Raw genomic sequence first — 17,945 nt, 5'->3', positions numbered from 1 at the left:
GTATCTTCAAAAGGATATAAGCAGGATAGTTTAGAGCAGTGGTCTCAAACTTGCAGCCCAGGGGCCACATGTGGCCCGCTAGGTACTATTTTGAGGCCCTCGGTATGTTTATCATAATCACAAAAGTAAAATAAAACAGTTTCTTGATCATATGTCTCTTTAGCTATAAATTACAATATTATTATTAAGACTTAGCCAAAAGGAAAGATTTATAAACTATAAAGAGTTTTACTGCAGGCAAAATTGTCATTTCTTTAATGACAGTAACTATTTTTTCTGAGGCCCTCCAAGTACCTACAAATCCAAAATGTGGCCCTTCAAAGGTTTTGAGTTTGAGACCACTGGTTTAGAGGGAGGCTACTAAAATGCCCAACAGCCTTTATCATAAACCATATAAGTACAGTCTTAAAGATATAAATATGTTTACTATGGAGGAAAGGCAGGATATGGGCGATTCAGTTTAAATGTTTACATTTCTCTAGGGTATAAGTGCAAAGGGGACAGGCCTCTTTCAAAGGAAAGTAAGGCTCTAGAGCAGTGTCTCTCAAACTTTTTTTTTAGCTCTGGCACACTAAACGGGGCAAATGTTTTTTTACAGCACATTTTTAATTGAAATAAAATTGCAAAACCAACAAAAAATTAAATTTGAGAGTTATTCAAAGTTCTTTAAGCTTTGTATGGGTAATTGTAACAACAGTGAAACTAAAGTAGATAGAATTGCTAATTAATGTGATTGATGTGCTTGTTTTTGAGGTCAGCAGCTCGATAGTCGACAAGCAAACACACATTTCATCATTCATCATCTACAGTCGTTCTTTTCGATTTAATTTCTGTCAGCTGAAAATCCAAGTTCACAAAGATAAGAAGATCCAAACGATAACAAAGCCTTGATTGTTTTGTTGGTCAAGTTAGGATAACTACTGCATAAAAAATAAAATTATTTGCCGTTAGTTTTCAAGGACCAATCACATCAAAGAATGATGCTCGTCTGGGCGGTCATATCCTTATGCACACAGACACTCATAACATTGACAAGAGTCTTGCATATGCGACATACATGTATCTATTCTAGTGTATACTTATGAAGGGAATTGAAAAAATAAAAGGTAAAATTCTGGAATCTCTCATGTTACACCCGGAATCTCTTTGGGGCACACAGTTTGAGAGACACTACTCTTCTAGAGCAAGGTGCCATAAGTTGAGGGTGAAAGAGGGTAGATTCGGACATAATCTACAGAGATAATCTAAAGAATGGGTGGTAGATGAGTATTACCTCCTGGTGGAGACAGATATCTGAATTCAAGCATGGAACAAGGGCAGATCTCCAAAGGAGCAGAAGGGATTGTAAAGTTAAGCAGTTGGTGTGGATAGGCAGACTAAATAGGCTGTATGGCAGATCCTTGAGTTTCAGGCAGTGCTCTTGCAAGGCCAAGATGTCTCAGTGACTTGCACAAAGTGAGCCTGTGCTGTTTGGTACCCAACTACAGCAAAACTCCATGTTGATGCTGTCTGATGTCATCCACAATTTATCCTGCTATCTATAGAGTACCCTAGATACAACAAAAAGGCAGAAATAGTCAAAAGGGTTCAAAAAAGGGGGCGCTCAGGGTCAGAACTGTGCACACCATGCAAGCCGCGTAAAAACTAGCATGGATAATACCATAATTAAAGGGTGCTCTCAGTGTGAGCGAGCAGCGACGGGAGACAAGCTCCAATGCTTCACAAATCAGGTAGAGGTAATATACCCTCTCCCGCACACCATCACTGAGCACCCAAAGTGTGCAATAAATCAAAATGAGAAAATTCACAAATCAAAAGGAATAAATCAACTAAGGTGAATAACAGGTGAAACCTGAGCGGCCCCTAAATGAACCCTACCAGCCAACACCCCAGCAAAAAGTCAAAAAATGGTAAACTTAGCTGAAAAGTGAGATAGAAAGAACATCTCTGAGGCACAAGATTACAGACGCCTCAGGATCCCAGGTTCAACCAGGCTGGTTTCAGGGATGAACCCTTCTTCAGGAACCCATAATCACAACTGTAGAGGATAGAGTCGGCTGGGGGATATATTACCTCTACCTGATTTGGGAAGCGTTGGAGCTTGTCTCCTGTCGCTGCTCGCTCACACTGAGAGAACCCTTTAATTATGGTATTATCCATGCTAGTTTTTACGCGGCTTGCGTGGTGTGCACAGTTCTGACCCTGAGCGCCCCCTTTTTTGAACCTTTTTGACTATTTCTGCCTTTTTGTTGTATCTAGTTTAGGTTGTGGCAGTTTTTCCGGAGTATGTTTCGTATCTATAGAGTACCCTGCAGGTTGCTTTGTCGTCTTCAGGTATAAGTTAAGCTGTTGGTAGTTCAGCTTCAGGCTGTCAGTGGTTCTAGTGCAGCAAAAGGTATACATTGTGCTAGAAATAATGTGCCTGTCTGAACTAATAAACACAATATATCCTCCAGCATTAAAAGCTGAGTATAATTGCCCTATTAAGTTCTACCTGAATCATACTTAAAGGAGGATAAAAGGCCTCAGAAGCTACAAAGAGTATGCCTCTTCTGTGGTTATGAAGGGAAGAACTGTATACACTAGCTACCCTCCAAACTTTTATCACGGGCCAAGAAAACCCTCCTTTTAACTTAACTTTGATATGTCACTGTCACATAGCTTGTAGAATACAAAACTATAATGATAAGAAAAAATTCTTATCTGGACAATGTCTCGCAGATCGTTCTTCAGTAAATCATAAGATTCAATTTTCTTAGTCTGAATGATCTTTGCCGTTGCCAGAAGTTCAGCTCTTTCCACTAACGTAAACCGTGCTGTTGCCGATGGTGGCCATTGTTTCACAATCATGTAATCGCTGCTTCAGGGCTCTGAAAAGACGTCTGCACTAAGCAACTCCGTGTCTGGGTCCTGTCTGAACTAATCCATACTTTAATATAAGCACTTTCCCTTCAGTGAGAATGGTAACTAAGCTGTATCTTTTCCTGCATCTACCTTACAGGCATCACATTTTTCTAGCATATATATTGGTAGTGGGAGCATTTAAGAACCAAGAACGACCAAAAAAAAAAATAGCTAGTGAATTGATATTAAAGGTGGACAGTCATGAAGCCTGTGTTCCTTGAAGCTGTACGCTGAAAAGTTCTCAGCTCAACCAAGAAGAGAATGATGTGAATATGATTTAATCAATGATCTAAAACAATGTCAAGACATAGAATTTTGTTTCTGCAAATTGGCACTTAACTAAATAAAATAACACTTTTCAGCTACAATGGAAAAATAACGCTCAGAATTTAGGAGCTGGTTGGTTGGGATGAGAACATTTCAGCACCCCCTTGTGTGTGTGTATGTGTATGTGTTTTGTGTATATATAATTTTTTTTTTTTTAATACACCAACAGGGACATTTTCTATAGGGTGTCTTAAGTCTGAGTTTGGACGTCTTGGGAAAAATGTCCAGAAATCCAGTAGAGAAAATGGCCATTTTCAAAACTATAAGACGTCTTTATCTTTTTTTTTTTTCTTTTTGAAAATGACCTATCTAAATGTTTTGTCCCTTAGTGCATCTCTCATTTTTGGCCATTTTCGAATGCAAAAATGTTCAAATGAAAACTTCAAAAACAAGCCATTGGGACATCCAAGCAGCCAGCATTCTTAGCAAACTGGCCACACAGATAGCTGAGCAGTTCAGAGGGCCACTCTGGGGGTACTGCAGTGAATGTCACATTAAAAAGTCCCAGGTATACATGTCACTATAACCTGCTTATATTGTATGGTGAGCTCTCCAAAACCCAACCAATGCTTACTGTACACCACAATAATAACCCTTACGCCTGCAGTTGTCACATTTATGTAGGTACAGTAAGTTTGGGGTGGCATAAAATATAAGCAGTTTATAGTGATGTGTACCTGGGACTTTTTAATGTGATGTTCACCGCAGTACCCCTTAGAGTGCTCCTCTGAGTGCTGAGCTGTGTCTGTGTGGCCATCTGAAGCTGTAATACAGACTGTAATGTACTGTTTCTTTTACATTTTTGGGTAAGGAGGGGGGTTATCTGGTCAGTTTTGGCACATTTTTTACCCTTATTTATTTTTAAAATAGGTTAAGTTAGATTATCTCTGCAGAACATCCAATTCCTAATCCTCCCCAAAACGCCTCTAACATGCCCCCTTAAGATTTAGATGCACTGGAGACAAAACAGCCAGAAAGACATCTAGAAAGTCAGTTTTGAAAATGGCCACTTGGACGTTTTGACTAGTAAGACGTCCAAGTTCCGGTTGATGCCATCTTTTGGACATCTATCTTTTTTGAGCATGAGCCCCTAAGCTTTCAGTTGACCGTGTTACATGGTGCATAAAGGTGTGGGGTCAGTTTTTAAATGTAGATTTTATGGTCAAACTACTTTCCCTGCTGCATGCGCTGTCATGCATTATTATCTTAAGGGATAGAATATACAAAAACACCTCTTCCTGCAATATCAGATTCTGCAGCATCCTGAGTAAAACGAGGAACAAGTATTGTTTTACTAGATGAGAGCACTGATTAGTCAACTGTGTGTGTGCTAATCTTTTGAGCAGCTAGATTACCAGGGCCAGTGTCTATTTTGTAACAAATCAATGTGCCAGGTCTTAAAAGTTATGTAAGAAACACTCTCCTGAATGCCAGAACTATTAGATGGTCAAGTACATTGCTATAATCTATTGGATTACAAAACAATCCCAGCCAACTCCAGCTGTTCAATGTATGTTTGTCTATGTGGGAGAAATCTAAACTAGAAATGGATTAGACTTGATTCCTTGTTCATAAATCAGAACAGGAAGAAAGTGGAAACCTAAGGCAGTTTGCTAAGATGATGGGGCCAGGTGGCTCTACATGTGTTTGAGAAAGTTGCCTAGGGCAGTGTTTTTCAACCGCTGTTCCGCGGCACACTAGTGTGCCACGAGATGTTGCCTGGTGTGCCGCAGGGCCGCCATCAGGGCAGTACTACCAGTCCTGCATTCAGGGGCCTGGAGCTGACAGGGGGCCCGGGCTCCCCCAGGGTCCTAGGCAGTGTTCTAAGGCAGGGGCGCCAGTAGCTCGCCAAGGCAAAGTGAGTCGATCACCCAGGACTCACTTTGTCTTGGCGATCTAATCTATCGAGCCGATAAGTCTTCTTCTCCCCAACGTCAATTCTGCAGTCGGAGAGGAAGTTCGGGTCAGCCAATCGCTGCCTGGCTGGGCGGAACTTCCTCTCCGATTGCAGAATTGACGTCAGGGAGAGCATGCGTCGGCGTCGGCTTTGGGGCCTGTTATCCATTGGTGGGTCCTGTTCCCCGATGGCAGCGGCAGTGGCAGTGGCTTGGGGAACGGCAGGGAGAAAGAAAGAAAGGGGGCAGGCAGGGAAACAGAAGGAAAGAAGAGAAACAGAAAAAAAGAAAGAAAGGTCAGGGAGAGAGGAAGAAAAAGTTGGGGGAGGGAATGAGGTGTGGAGGAGAGAAAGCATACAGGCTGTTAGAAGGGAAGAAAGATTGGATGCACAGTCAGAAGAAGAAAGTGCAACCAGAAATCACCAGACAAGGTAGGAAAAATGATTTTATTTTAAATTTAGCAAAGTGGAGGCAGTATTACCACAGTTTTCAAAGGAATTTGCCCAAATAACTTAATAGTTAACTGGGTAAATTCCCAGAGATGAAAACTTCCCTTCACTTACTATGCACAGTTCTGAATTTATATCTGCTGTCTATATTTTACAATATTGTCACCTTTTACTAAACCGCAATAGTGGTTTTTAGTGCAGGGAGCCTATGAGCGTCAAGAGCAGCGCTGGGCATTCAGCACAGCTCCCTGCGCTAAAAACTGCTATTGTGGTTTAATAAAAAGGATGGAGGGTATATTTGTCTATTTTTGTATGGTTGTTACTGAGGTGACAATGCATAGAGTCATCTGCCTTGACCTCTTTGAAAAAAACCCAGAATAGGAATGATAATTAACATTTTCTCAGCGTATAGTGTGCTTTGTGTTTTTTAATTTTATTATTGGTAGATCATTTTGACTTGGTCATTTTAAAGTAGCTCACAAGCTCAAAAAGTTTGGGCACCTCTGAGCTACAGCGTTGAAACTGTGTATTTCTATTTTATCCCCCCTTTTACAAAACTGTGGAGCGTTTTTTAGTGCCAGCCGTGGTGGTAGCAGCTCTGATGCTCAGAATTCTATGAGTGTCAGGGTTGTTACCACTGTGGCTAAAATCCACACTACAGTTTTGTAAAAGGGTGAGGGGTTAGTTTGTGATGACATATTCCATACTAGGCGAAGGTGTTTTCTGTGTTCTGTGTGTTTGAAAGACATGGTTTTCTGTTAGGATTGACGGTGTAGGATTGATCTGTGCTGGTCTGGCTTGTTTAGTTTTACAGAGCTGTCATCTGGAGCTGTCATCCGCCGGCTCATCGGGGATCGATCAGAAGAGTGCTGAGTGTGACGGACAGCGGCTATCTGGAGGAGACAAGCGCAGTAAGTCCTGAGTGACAGTGAGATACTGCAGTGATGGACAAGTTTTTGAAAAGGAAAGAACTAGACTCTGAACAAAATTTGGAGCCAGATGAGAGCCCAAGTATGAGTGGGGGTCAAAAGAAAGCAAAGATGGTTAGCGCAAGCAAATTCTCTGGCGCAAGGCAATATAGCGAAAGCTATATTTCAGTTGGATTTACTTTCACTGGAGATGCAAACAAACCAACTCCACTGTCCGTGGTGTGTGGTGAAAAGCTAGCTAACAGTGCTATGGTCCCAAGCAAACTTAAACGCCATCTCCAAACGAAACACCCTTCGCTTCAAAACAAGAATGCGGACTATTTTGTTCGCCTGCGTGACAACACGGAGAAACAGGCAACTTTCATGAGAAAAACCACAAAGGTAAATGAAAGAGTTCTTAAAGCTAGCTATCAAGTTGCTGAACTTATAGCCAAGTCAAAAAAGTCGCACACTGTGGCAGAGACATTAATACTTCCTGCCTGCAAAGCTATTGTAGAGGAGATGCTCGGACCTGAAGCAGCTAAGGAAATAGCCAAAGTCCCTCTCTCAGACAACACAATTTCCAGACGTATTAATGACATGTCTGCAGACATCGAAAATGTGGTTTTGGAAAAGATCCGTATCAGTGAGAAATTTGCATTGCAACTTGACGAGTCTACTGATATCAGTGGACATGCTCAACTCTTGGCCAATGTGTGTTTTGTTGATGGTGATGCAATTAGAGAAAACTTCTTTTTTTGCAAGGCATTGCCAGAAAAAACAACAGGAGAAGAAATTTTTCGGGTCACATCAGAATACCTTGAAAAAGGAGGACTTAAGTGGGAAAACTGCACAAGTGTCTGCACCGATGGAGCTGCAGCCATGGTTGGGCGCACCAAAGGCTTTGTAAGCAGAGTGAAGGAAAGAAATCCAGATGTGATTGTTACGCATTGTTTTTTACACCGCGAGGCCCTCGTAGCCAAGACTTTACCAGCAGTCCTAGTTCATGTGTTGGATGATGTTGTGTGCATGGTAAACTTTGTAAAGTCACGACCCGTGAAAAGTCGCATATTTGCAGCTTTGTGTGAGGAGATGGGAGCGAAGCATAAAACCTTGCTGTTTCATACGGAGGTCCGGTGGTTGTCGCGTGGCAAGGTCTTGGTTCGTGTGTATGAGCTGCGGGAGGAACTTAAAGTGTTTCTGACAAATGAGAGGTCAGATTACGCAAAGCAGCTTGCAAGTGATGAGTGGTGTGCAAGGCTGGCATACCTGGCAGATATATTCTATCATCTGAATGAACTGAACACACGAATGCAAGGCCGAAGTGAAAACCTGCTTACAAGTACAGATAAAATAAATGGATTCCGTTCAAAGGTGCAACTCTGGCATCAACACGTGGAAAGTGGCAATCTTGAAATGTTCACACTCACCAAGCAATGGCAAGGTGTTCACACTGCTGCACTGTGTGAGATAATAGTTAAACATTTAAAAACTCTTGAGGAGAAGTTGTCATTTTATTTCTCTTCAGTCTCCACTGAATGCCTTGACTGGGTTAGAGACCCTTATAGCTCAGCATCAGTTGGTGGAAAGGACATGACTTTACAGGAGCAGGAGGAACTAACTGAACTGAGACAAAATCGTGGTTTCAAGCTAAGATTTGCTGATCTACCTTTGGACAGTTTTTGGTTGGATACCGCCAAGGAGTTCCCCCTTCTGGCAAACAAAGCTATTTTGACATTGCTCCCATTTTCCACTACATATCTGTGTGAGATTAGCTTTTCAAGCATGATTGCTATAAAAACCAAATACAGAGAGAGACTGAGAGCTGTTGACGAAGAGCTACGTGTGTGTCTTTCTTTGATTCCAGCCAGAATATCAGCTTTGTGTTCAGCCAAACAGGCCCAGGTTTCGCACTGAATAAAGTATTTTATAATTTTTCACTATTCTGTTTACTTAATATTTCATAATAAAGTAATTATAAAATACTTTCTTTGTGTTTATTTGATTCCTATTCAAGAGAATTACTTTATATATAGTCAATATAGGCACAGAGTTAAATTTTTTAACATTTTCTAATGGTGGTGTGCCTCGTGATTTTTTTCATGAAACAAGTGTGCCTTTGCCCAAAAAAGGTTGAAAAACACTGGCCTAGGGATACTGCTGTAATTTTAGAAGAATAGTCTAGAATTTTATTTTCTTAATTTGTAGTACTCCATGTTGTAATAATGCTTTAAGGGCCCTTTCTATAAAGCTGCTGTAGTGAGTTCTGACATGGCAAATGAAATGCAGCCCACAGGAACTGGATAGCCTGTGTGGTATTTGCTGTGCAGGAATCGCTATCGTGTCTTTGTAATGTTTGATCTCTTTTGGTATTGTTAAGTATAGCTTATAATTTTGGAGATTCCTCTTTCGTTGGCGTTCTTGATCATATAAACCAGTGGTTCTCAACCCTGTCCTGGAGGACCACCAGTCAGTCAGGTTTTCAGGATAGCCCTAATGAATATGCATGAAAGAGATTTGCATGTAATGAAGATGATAGGAATGCAGATCTGACCCATGCATATTCATTAGGGCTATCCTGAAAACCCGACTGGCTAGTGATCCTCCAGGACAGGGTTGGGGAGCACTGATATAAACCAAGAGTTGTCCCTGGAAGGCAAGATTACCAGACAGAAACTGACCTATTTTGGACATGTGATGAGGGCGAATTCACTAGAAAAGGATGTATGCCACAGTAGAGCTAGAATGCCTGGCTGCAAAGTGGGCTATGCAGACCCTAGTTCACTACCTAGAGGGCCAGGAATTCACATTGGTGACAGACCATGCGGCACTCAAGTGGTTAAACACGATGAGAAACAACAATGCTAGGCTGACCCGGTGGTATCTTGCGCTACAAACATTCAGGTTTAAGGTAGTGCATAGGCCAGGGCATCTAAGCACTAATGTGGATAGGCTTTCCCGTTTACAGGAAAACCCAGAGGAAGGTAGACCATGCCCGGGTGGTCATGGTTTAAGGGGGAGGGTATGTCACAAACCCGAGCCCAATGCCAGCCTTGTGCCAGTTAAACCCCGGAGGAAACGTCCACTGAAACTAGTCCGGGCTAATCACTGTGTTCCTGATAGGCAGGAACAGGATCAGGAAGCACAGGCTGTGTTCAGACCTGCTGCAGAACATAGCCTGGTGAAAACTGATAGGGCCCCTTTAAATACTCCTTTTTGTGAGAAGCTGGCTAAACAGGGTAGAAGGCAGCCTCAGCTGAAAGAAGTCCGGCCCCTGAGTAGGACTGGGCGTGGTACAGCAGCGTTGCAGCATTTGGAAAGCTGGCTGTCGAGGAGAAGGAGAGAGGCAGGAGAAGCTCTCAGGTGGAAGGAGCCTCCAATTCCTCCTGAACCAAATGATGTAGAAATGCTGAACTTGGAGCCAGAAGAAACCACGCTGGTAAATGCTGAGCCAGAACTTATGGATTAGACTGCCTTACCAGAGGTGGATTTGATTGAGGAAATGGAAGTGAGTCAAGTTTGAATCTATGTTTGGCATTCCTGGCTTGGAGGGGAACTTTTCTGTTTGAGTTCATTGATGAAATGTTTTTTTCTGTGGGGCAATTAAGACTTGTCCTGAGCATACAAGCCCAGTATTTTGTGTGCTTGGAAGGGTTTGGTTTAAGATGGCTGCTGCAAACCATGACTGGACTTTAGTGAAACAGCTTCAGCCGTATCTCCCATAAGATGGGAATATCCTGAAGGCTGGGGCAGGATTTGCCCAACACCTTAGTGGAGGGTTTGCGGGTTATTAGCTCTTTACAACAAGGAGCCGTTTTTGGCAAATCCGCCAGCCTTCTGCCACTGCATTTGAAAAGTCAGTGCTGCAAATTGCCACGTGCCATAGTTTGTTTTTCAATTGGCAAGGAAGACTTTTGAGAGTTAAAGACTGCCAGAGACTCTGCTATACCTGGGACATTAGTAAAAGAACTTTGGAAGAATTAACCAGACCAGGCTGGTAAACATAGTATGATTTTTCTTGCACTATTTTTTTTGCCATTACCTTTTCGAGACTGTGATCCTTCATGCCTTTTTTGTTTGGACTTGTGCGGATACACAATAAATTTGTTTTCCTTATTTGATAACTTACCTGTGGGAGGCCATTCTGTTTTTTTCACAAAGGATAGTTTATTCACAACAGGGTCTTCCTCCCTCTTGGGGAAGCACGCTGTGAGAATATTGTAAGCGTGGGCCGGTTACTGCAAGCCTCAAGGGCCAGCCACGCTACAATATGCTATTCGCTGTTTTCTATTAAAAACCATTGTGAATATGGTGAAACCGCGAATAACATGGTGGGAGGCCTGGCTTGTTCCTGAAGGAGAGGCAAAACTCAGTGAAGAAAGTTCTGGGAATCAGCGATTTTCTCTGTAAACGCTTGGAATCAGCAATTTCTCTATGCAAGCTGATGTAATTTGGGGGGGGAGGAGCCAACAAGCTAAAAACCGTGACTAATCGAAACTGCGATTGCTGAAAACGCGAATACTGAGGGAGAAGTGTAATTATAATTTTCACGCACAATTTTCTATAAAGTGTAGCACATAAATTCTAAGGCACAGATCTGAAAAGGGGCGTGGCCATGTGAAAGGCATGGGCAGGCTGTGTGTATGCCTATAAATTACGCGCACTAAAAAGGTTAGGGCTCTTCAACTTGGAAAAGAGATGGCTGAAGGGAGATATGATTGAAATCTACAAAATCCTCAGTAGAGTAGAACGGGTACATGTGGATCAATTTTCACTCCGTCAAAAAATACAGAAACCAGGGGACATTCGAAGTTACAGGGAAATACTTTTAAAACCAATAGGAGGAAATATTTTTTCACTCGGAGAATAGTTAAGCTCTGGAACGCATTGCCTGAGGTTATGATAAGAGTGGATAGTGTAGCTGGTTTTAAGAAGGTTTGGACATTTTCCTGGAGGAAAAGTCCATAGTCTGTTATTGAGAAAAACATGAGAGAAGCCACTGCTTGCCCTGGATCGGTAGCATGGAATTTTGCTACTCCTTGGGTTTTGACCAGGTACTAGGTATCTGGATTGGCCACCGTGAGAACGTGCTACTGGGCTTGATAGAAACATGACAGCAGATAAAGGCCAAATAGCCCATCTAGTCTGCTCATCCACAGTAACCATTATCTCTTTCTCTCTATGAGAGATCCCAAGTGCCTATCCCAGGCCCTCTTCAATTCAGACACATGGATCATTGGTCTGACCCAGTAAGGCTATTCTCATGTTCATTTAGGTGTGGGCGTTTACACCCGGTGTTAATTGGCGTAAATGGGCGTGCCTAAACTGTAGTCACTGGGCCAGTCACTATTTGTACTCTTTAAATCACACCTAAATTATAGAATCTGACCCTATGTGCGCATATGTATGGTGTGCTCTCATGAAATAGGCTTAAGGTGATTTATTTCAGTGCCTGCAGGTTTCCCTTTTATCACAGTATTCTTTTGGTTTGCATGGAAAACAGTGAGTGAAATTCTGCAGTTGTAGACACACCTTAGTGAAACTGGGATTTTTTTTTGTATGCTGACAGTAAATACCACCAGCTCAGTATCACCATTTATTTTTCTAATTTTCAGTGCCAACCAGATCTTCAGTTGAAGCTATGACAAGTTTGTGTGTGTGTATCCGAGTATGAAAGAAAGTAGCAAGAATGTTATGACATGTCTCATGGTTACTCAAGCATAGTTGCATCTCAGTGCGAGTCTAACATTCTAAGAGATGTGATGTCAGGAGAGTCCTCGTGTGAATCACGTAAGAAACTGCTAGATTTGGAGCACCATTCAGTGATAACATTTCTCACAAAATAAGGGAAAAAGCCAAAGGAGATCCATGAAAACTGTAGTTTATGGTGTGTCTTCTCTATCATCCTAAAAAGTAAAATTTTAGAGCAAGCAGTTTAAGTGAGATAGAGAATCCATTGAAGATGACCCTCACACTGGACGGCCTGAGGAAGCAACTTCCACAGAAATGTGCAAGAAATTTGAGGATTTAATTTTCTCAGACAAATGAATTAAGGTTTCCTGAATAGCTGGTACCGTTTAGAAAATAATTCTTGAAAAGTTGGGCATGTTCAAGGTTAGTGCAAGGTAGTTTCCAAGAATGCTGATGCCATGTCAATAGGCCACAAGGCTCCAGAGCTGTCAGGAGAACTTGGAGATGCTCCATGAAGACCAAGTGAATATTTTTCATCGTTTGGTAACTAGAGATAGGTCTATCACAGAGATCCTAAGTCCAAAATGGAGTCAATACAGTGGAAGCACAAGTCATCCCCACCCCCAAAACGTTCAAGACAGAAAAATCTGCAGACAAAGTCATGGCAACTGTCTTCTGGGATGATGAAGAACTTTTGCTGTTGGAGTTCATTCCACACAAGAAAACCATAACCAGGGAGAGTTACGCCAACACAATGATCGCTTTGTGGGAGTCAATCAAGGAGAAAAGATGAGGAAAACTCAACAGCAAGCATGCTGCTTTTTCATGACATTGCGCCGGTGCACATGTCACAATCGCAGGCTACCATCTGAGAATGTGAGTTTCAGCAGCTGAACCATCCACCCTACAGTCCTGACCTGGTTTTCACAGATTATTTTCTGTTCCGAGTTTTGAAGAAATCTCTTTGTGGACAGTGGTTTTCAAGTGATGAAGACGTTCAAGGAAGCTGTGATGTCCTGGTTTGAAGGTCAAACAGAATTCTTTTCAAAGGGGTTAAAAGTCATTGCAGGAAAATTGGATGAAGTATATGGAGCTATCAGAGGTCTCTTTTGAAAAATAAAACAAAATTTTTTTTGAAAACTTTCCTACTGAGGTAGATAAATTATTGAGTGCCCCTCTTATGTATCTGGAATGGAAGAGTAGTCTAATGGTTAGTGTAGTGGACTAAGATCCTGGGGAACTGGGTCCAGTTCCCATTGCAGCTCCTTGTGACCCTGGGCAAGTCACTTGACCCTCCATTGCTGCTGGCACAAAACTTAGATTGTGAGCCCATTAGAGACAGAAAGTACCTTAATATAATGTATACAGTGCTGTGTACATCTTGTAGTGCTATAGAAACAATTATTATTATTAATGGTATACCTACAGTACTCTGAGACTGCTTGCTGTTGGGAGTAGTTGCATTTTTTGTGATCACTTGGAAAAGGGCCTTAGTTTTTTTTTTCCATTAGGAGCCACTTCCAACCATGAAAAATCAGGACTTTAAAAAAAAAAAATCTGTTAGGGAACTGATTTTAATTCTGAAACTGTTTGGTGGTTTAGAAGTTGTTTCTCATCATATAGCTGATGGGCTTTCAGAATCATAAATCCAAAGTACGAGTTTTGATGTACCTTTTTCTCTTACCAAGTTCTTTCTGCTTGCATTTTTCTATATTGCTTTTGTGAGGGGCTTATTATATATGATGTGTGAGGCCCCCCTGCCTCTCCCACATTTCTTTCTGTATTTCAGCCAGCAGTCACAAAGTCTGCCTGTTATGAAGCACTCGATCCAGTTTCCTAAAAAACATTCCATACCAGGGGTTCTCAACCTAATTCTCAAGGCAAATGACATGTTTTCACGATAACCACAATGAATGAAAATATCTCATGAATATTTATGATGGGGTATTGTAAAAACCTAACTGGCTGGGAGTATCCCTAAGACTGGGCTGAGAAGTGCTGGGCTAAACACCAGGAGGAGGGGTGTCATTTATTAACAGCAAGCTCATGCCATTTATCACAAGGCCTGTAAGTTAAAAAAGGGGCCCTCAGCAGATACAGCATACTATTAGTAAATGGGACCCCCCTCCTCCTCAGTTTAAGCCCAGCTACTCTGTTTTTTCTGTAGTACTTATAGAAGGAACAGGAGAAATTAAGCTGTATTCCTTTTGGGCAATGCAGCTCAACTAAGGGGTTGTTTTACTGAGGCACACTAAGGATTAGCACACACTAGCGGGGAAATTCTATATAAGGCGCCTAAATAAATAGTCACCTAACTTAATTGGTAAATTGACTTCAAGTTATGAGCTTTAATTACATTACATTACATTAGTGATTTCTATTCCGCCTTTACCTTGCGGTTCAAGGCGGATTACATAAGAATTGTGACAATAAGAGGTACATATTGTTAAGATATTAAGAAGTACTTAAGGAATAGGTTGGGACATTTTCTAATTTGCTAAGGAGTAGTTGGAATTGCAGGAGGTGTTCGGAACATGTTTGGTTGTGTTATATTGGTTTTCTGTATTTTTGGAAGAATAGGGTTTTTGTTTAAGCTCATAATTCAAAAAAATAAAAATGAATTGGGAGATAGCATCTACAAAATATAGGCACCTATCTCATGGCGCCTATCGGGTGGGGTGGAGATTAGACTTAGGTGCTATTCTCTAAAGGACTTAGGTGCCTATAATGTAGGCCTTTAAAACCCTGGCCTACATTACAGGCGCCTAAGTTTTAAGTTAGGTGCCACTAAGCACGATTCTGTAATAGTCGCCTAAGTGTGATTGGCATGCACCACCTGCAATACTCTGATCCTTACCATCTTAGTAAATTTCCAGACTACTTCTTATGTATCTCCAAAGGACCTAATACCTCATATGTAATACTGTAATAATGTAATCCGCCTTGAACCGCAAGGTAATGGCGGAATAGAAATCACTAATGTAATGTAATAGATGTCTAACTTTAGGCATCTATCTTTGTAGACACCCAGTTACAGAATCTGGCACTAAATGCCCTGCAGCTCATTATATACTTACTGGTTGTACTAAATCCATTACTACATCTTACTTGAACCTAAAGATCTGCTTGTAAAATGAGGGTGGTAGTTGACACAGTTTGGTGAAGGTGCCCATTGGTGTACATTCTTAGTAGTTCACATGTTCGGAGATACTGCAGTTCACATATTACGATATTGCAGGACTTCCAATCAGAGAGAGCATATATTGAGCAGCTTGAATAAGTATGAAGTTTAGAAAAATGAAATTATCTTCCAGTTGATGGGAACAGTGATAAAAATCTACCTCAAAGGTCATCTGTCTCTAAAGACCACTTTTTTCTTGTGTAGAGATTCTGTGGGATTGACTCTTCCCCCCCAAATTGCTTTCTTTGTTCCCATGTTACTTTTTTCGCTGTAAGCATGTGTTGTCCTGTGAGCATGTGTATTTTGATCCTCTTTGTATTACACTGGGATAGTGGGTCAGGTCTTGGGCTGTGGTGTGAGTTTTCTTTATTATTTTTACTCCTTTTTACTAGCAACCAGTGAACATTCTCAGACAGAACAATTAGCATAACAGTAAAAAACATGATAAATTTGGATGCATTTGATTAAATGTCTTATACTTTTTAAGGGTTGATTAAATCCCAAAAGTAATTATGCTGCCCACTAACCTTAAATGAGAACATTTTTTTTAAAGTGATGTCAAATGATTGGAGACAAGTTCAACAAGAGTGGTAAAAATAAAGCACATCTGTAATCAAATTCCGTTATTTTAAAAAAAGTCCTTTTCAGTATGCACCGAATTGCATTTCATGGAAAGCAGCAGCAGTTCTGCATCCATCACGGATTCATGTTCTTCTAATATCCTTAGCCGCTTTCAGAAATAAATTGCTCTCAAATGGGACACTTTTCTGGAAAGGGGAACATGGATCCATAGTGCAGGCATGTACTTGTCAAAATGACTGATATGTCTACATTTTCTATAAAGTTTTGATAAGTAATAAAGACTTATAAGAATTTATAATTATAGACTGTGTGCTTTATATGTTTAGCATTTGTCTAGCCAGCTTGGAGAAGAGGCATGGCCAAGTAGTTGAAACAGTGAGCTGAGAATTAAGAACAAGGTTCAAACCCCATTAACACTTCTTGTAATCATGGGCAAGTCCCTTTGGCCTAGATGCACTAAACTTAATGATCGTCACTAAACCAGTTTGACCAGTTTTGCGATCGATCAGATTCCCCAACCCGATGCACAAAACTTCTGTCTGTATGCTTTTCCAAGCAATCACTCATTCTTCATTCCGAGCATGCAAATGAGGGGATTAGTATTGAAATGCCATGCAAAGTAGGTGAACGATTGATGCACAAAATGGCTTCTACCAGAAGAAGAAATACCAATTGGGTTTGCCGATCCAAAAAAGAGTGATTTCGTGACTAGTCGCTCACTATCCTTGCCAATTCTTCTGACCTGAAAGTAATAGAATCCGTATCGAAGTTATACAATAAAATTATTAAAATTATAAAAACAAATATAGATATGCCGTGGAATTATGCATGTTGTATGCGCATTGCGAGCACGTGTTTAAAGCGTCGACTCTTCTGCCCTGAAAGTAATAAAATCAGTATCGAAGTTATACTATAAAACTATAAAAACAAATATAGATATGCAGTGGAACTTATGTGTGTGTTATGTCTTATATCGTTATCATATGCATATTGTGAGTGTGTGTGTTTAAAGCGCGTGTTTTAAGTTCTGTTTAATACAGACCCAATCTCAGTGTACACAAAAAAATTGTAAGGGTGGTGATGGAATAAGGGGTGCTCACAATTCTTTTCTTTCCAAAGATATCAATGTGTAAGGCCAGTATATAACACCCTCGTCTAAGCTACCCGTAGTAAACTGCAACCTCCCCACCTCCTTCCATATATGCTCAATGCTCACGTGTATGTGACATCACCGGGTCACATTGTCTTCTTCGTGCTTCACAGCACGAGAAGCCGCGAGCATCGTGCGATGAAAGCGATGTAATGCCAGCTTTTGTTAACTGTATAAGTTAACTGCGTGTACTTTGGCCTGCCTCCGTCCAACAGCTACCTCCAACAACTCCCAAGACAAGGGAAATCTTTTCCAGTATTCCTTATATCACATTTTATGACAACAATGCTTTGTGACTGACACCTTTGACGCACGCTGATGGCACGCGTGAATAAACCATGCCTATGAACTATGAACAACAGGCGCATGCGTACATTTCATCAAGAACCAACAGGAATACTCTGCGCATGCATTTAAATCGCTCTCACAGCGATCGATTGGATGAGATTAGGGTGAGCCTCAGCTCAAATAATTTGCATGCCAACTCGGTCGAGCATCAATCACTTGGCCAGAATTGGTTAGAGAATCAGCCAACAGCGATCCTGTCGGTATTGCCGACTAACTTATGTGCATCTAGGCCTTTAACTCTTTCCATTGCCTGAGGCACCTACTTAACTTGTGTTAGTAAATCTGAATTGAACATTTTATTAGGCATTAATGCAACTGAATTTGCATTATGTGACACAGGCCCCATTATTGTCAATGGTACTTACTAATAACTCATCTTATAATTCACTTTAATTGCATTAACATTCATAAAATGCAAATTGAGTGGTAATACATGTTAGTAAATCCAGTCATTTAGATAGGTTCCTGCCCAAGAGGACCTACAAACCACACACTGTACCTAAGTGCAGA

The 17,945-nt window shown here is 41.1% G+C and overlaps 1 protein-coding gene across 1 annotated transcript; it reads left to right on the top strand.

Moving 5' to 3' along the window:
- The first annotated feature begins 6,519 nt into the window (after window positions 1-6,519).
- Window positions 6,520-8,790, top strand: LOC117357196 (zinc finger BED domain-containing protein 5-like). Its single transcript, XM_033937569.1, has 2 exons — window positions 6,520-8,248; window positions 8,735-8,790. Exons 1-2 carry the CDS (start codon window positions 6,520-6,522, stop codon window positions 8,788-8,790), a joined length of 1,785 nt encoding a protein of 594 aa, XP_033793460.1.
- Window positions 8,791-17,945: the final 9,155 nt, after the last annotated feature.

Source organism: Geotrypetes seraphini, chromosome 3 (assembly GCF_902459505.1).
Source record: "Geotrypetes seraphini chromosome 3, aGeoSer1.1, whole genome shotgun sequence".
Taxonomy (NCBI): domain Eukaryota; kingdom Metazoa; phylum Chordata; class Amphibia; order Gymnophiona; family Dermophiidae; genus Geotrypetes; species Geotrypetes seraphini.
The sequence above is the reverse complement of the archived record's forward strand: the minus strand, read 5'-3'. Positions and strand labels throughout refer to the sequence as shown.

Bases quoted from the DNA above. Each gene is read 5' to 3' on its own strand.
- LOC117357196 (XM_033937569.1), top strand. From the start codon at position 6,520: ATGGACAAGTTTTTGAAAAGGAAAGAACTAGACTCTGAACAAAATTTG. The intron at 8,249-8,734 runs GTGAGATTAGCT...CTTTCTATAAAG, and splicing joins ATTTTCCACTACATATCTGT to CTGCTGTAGTGAGTTCTGAC.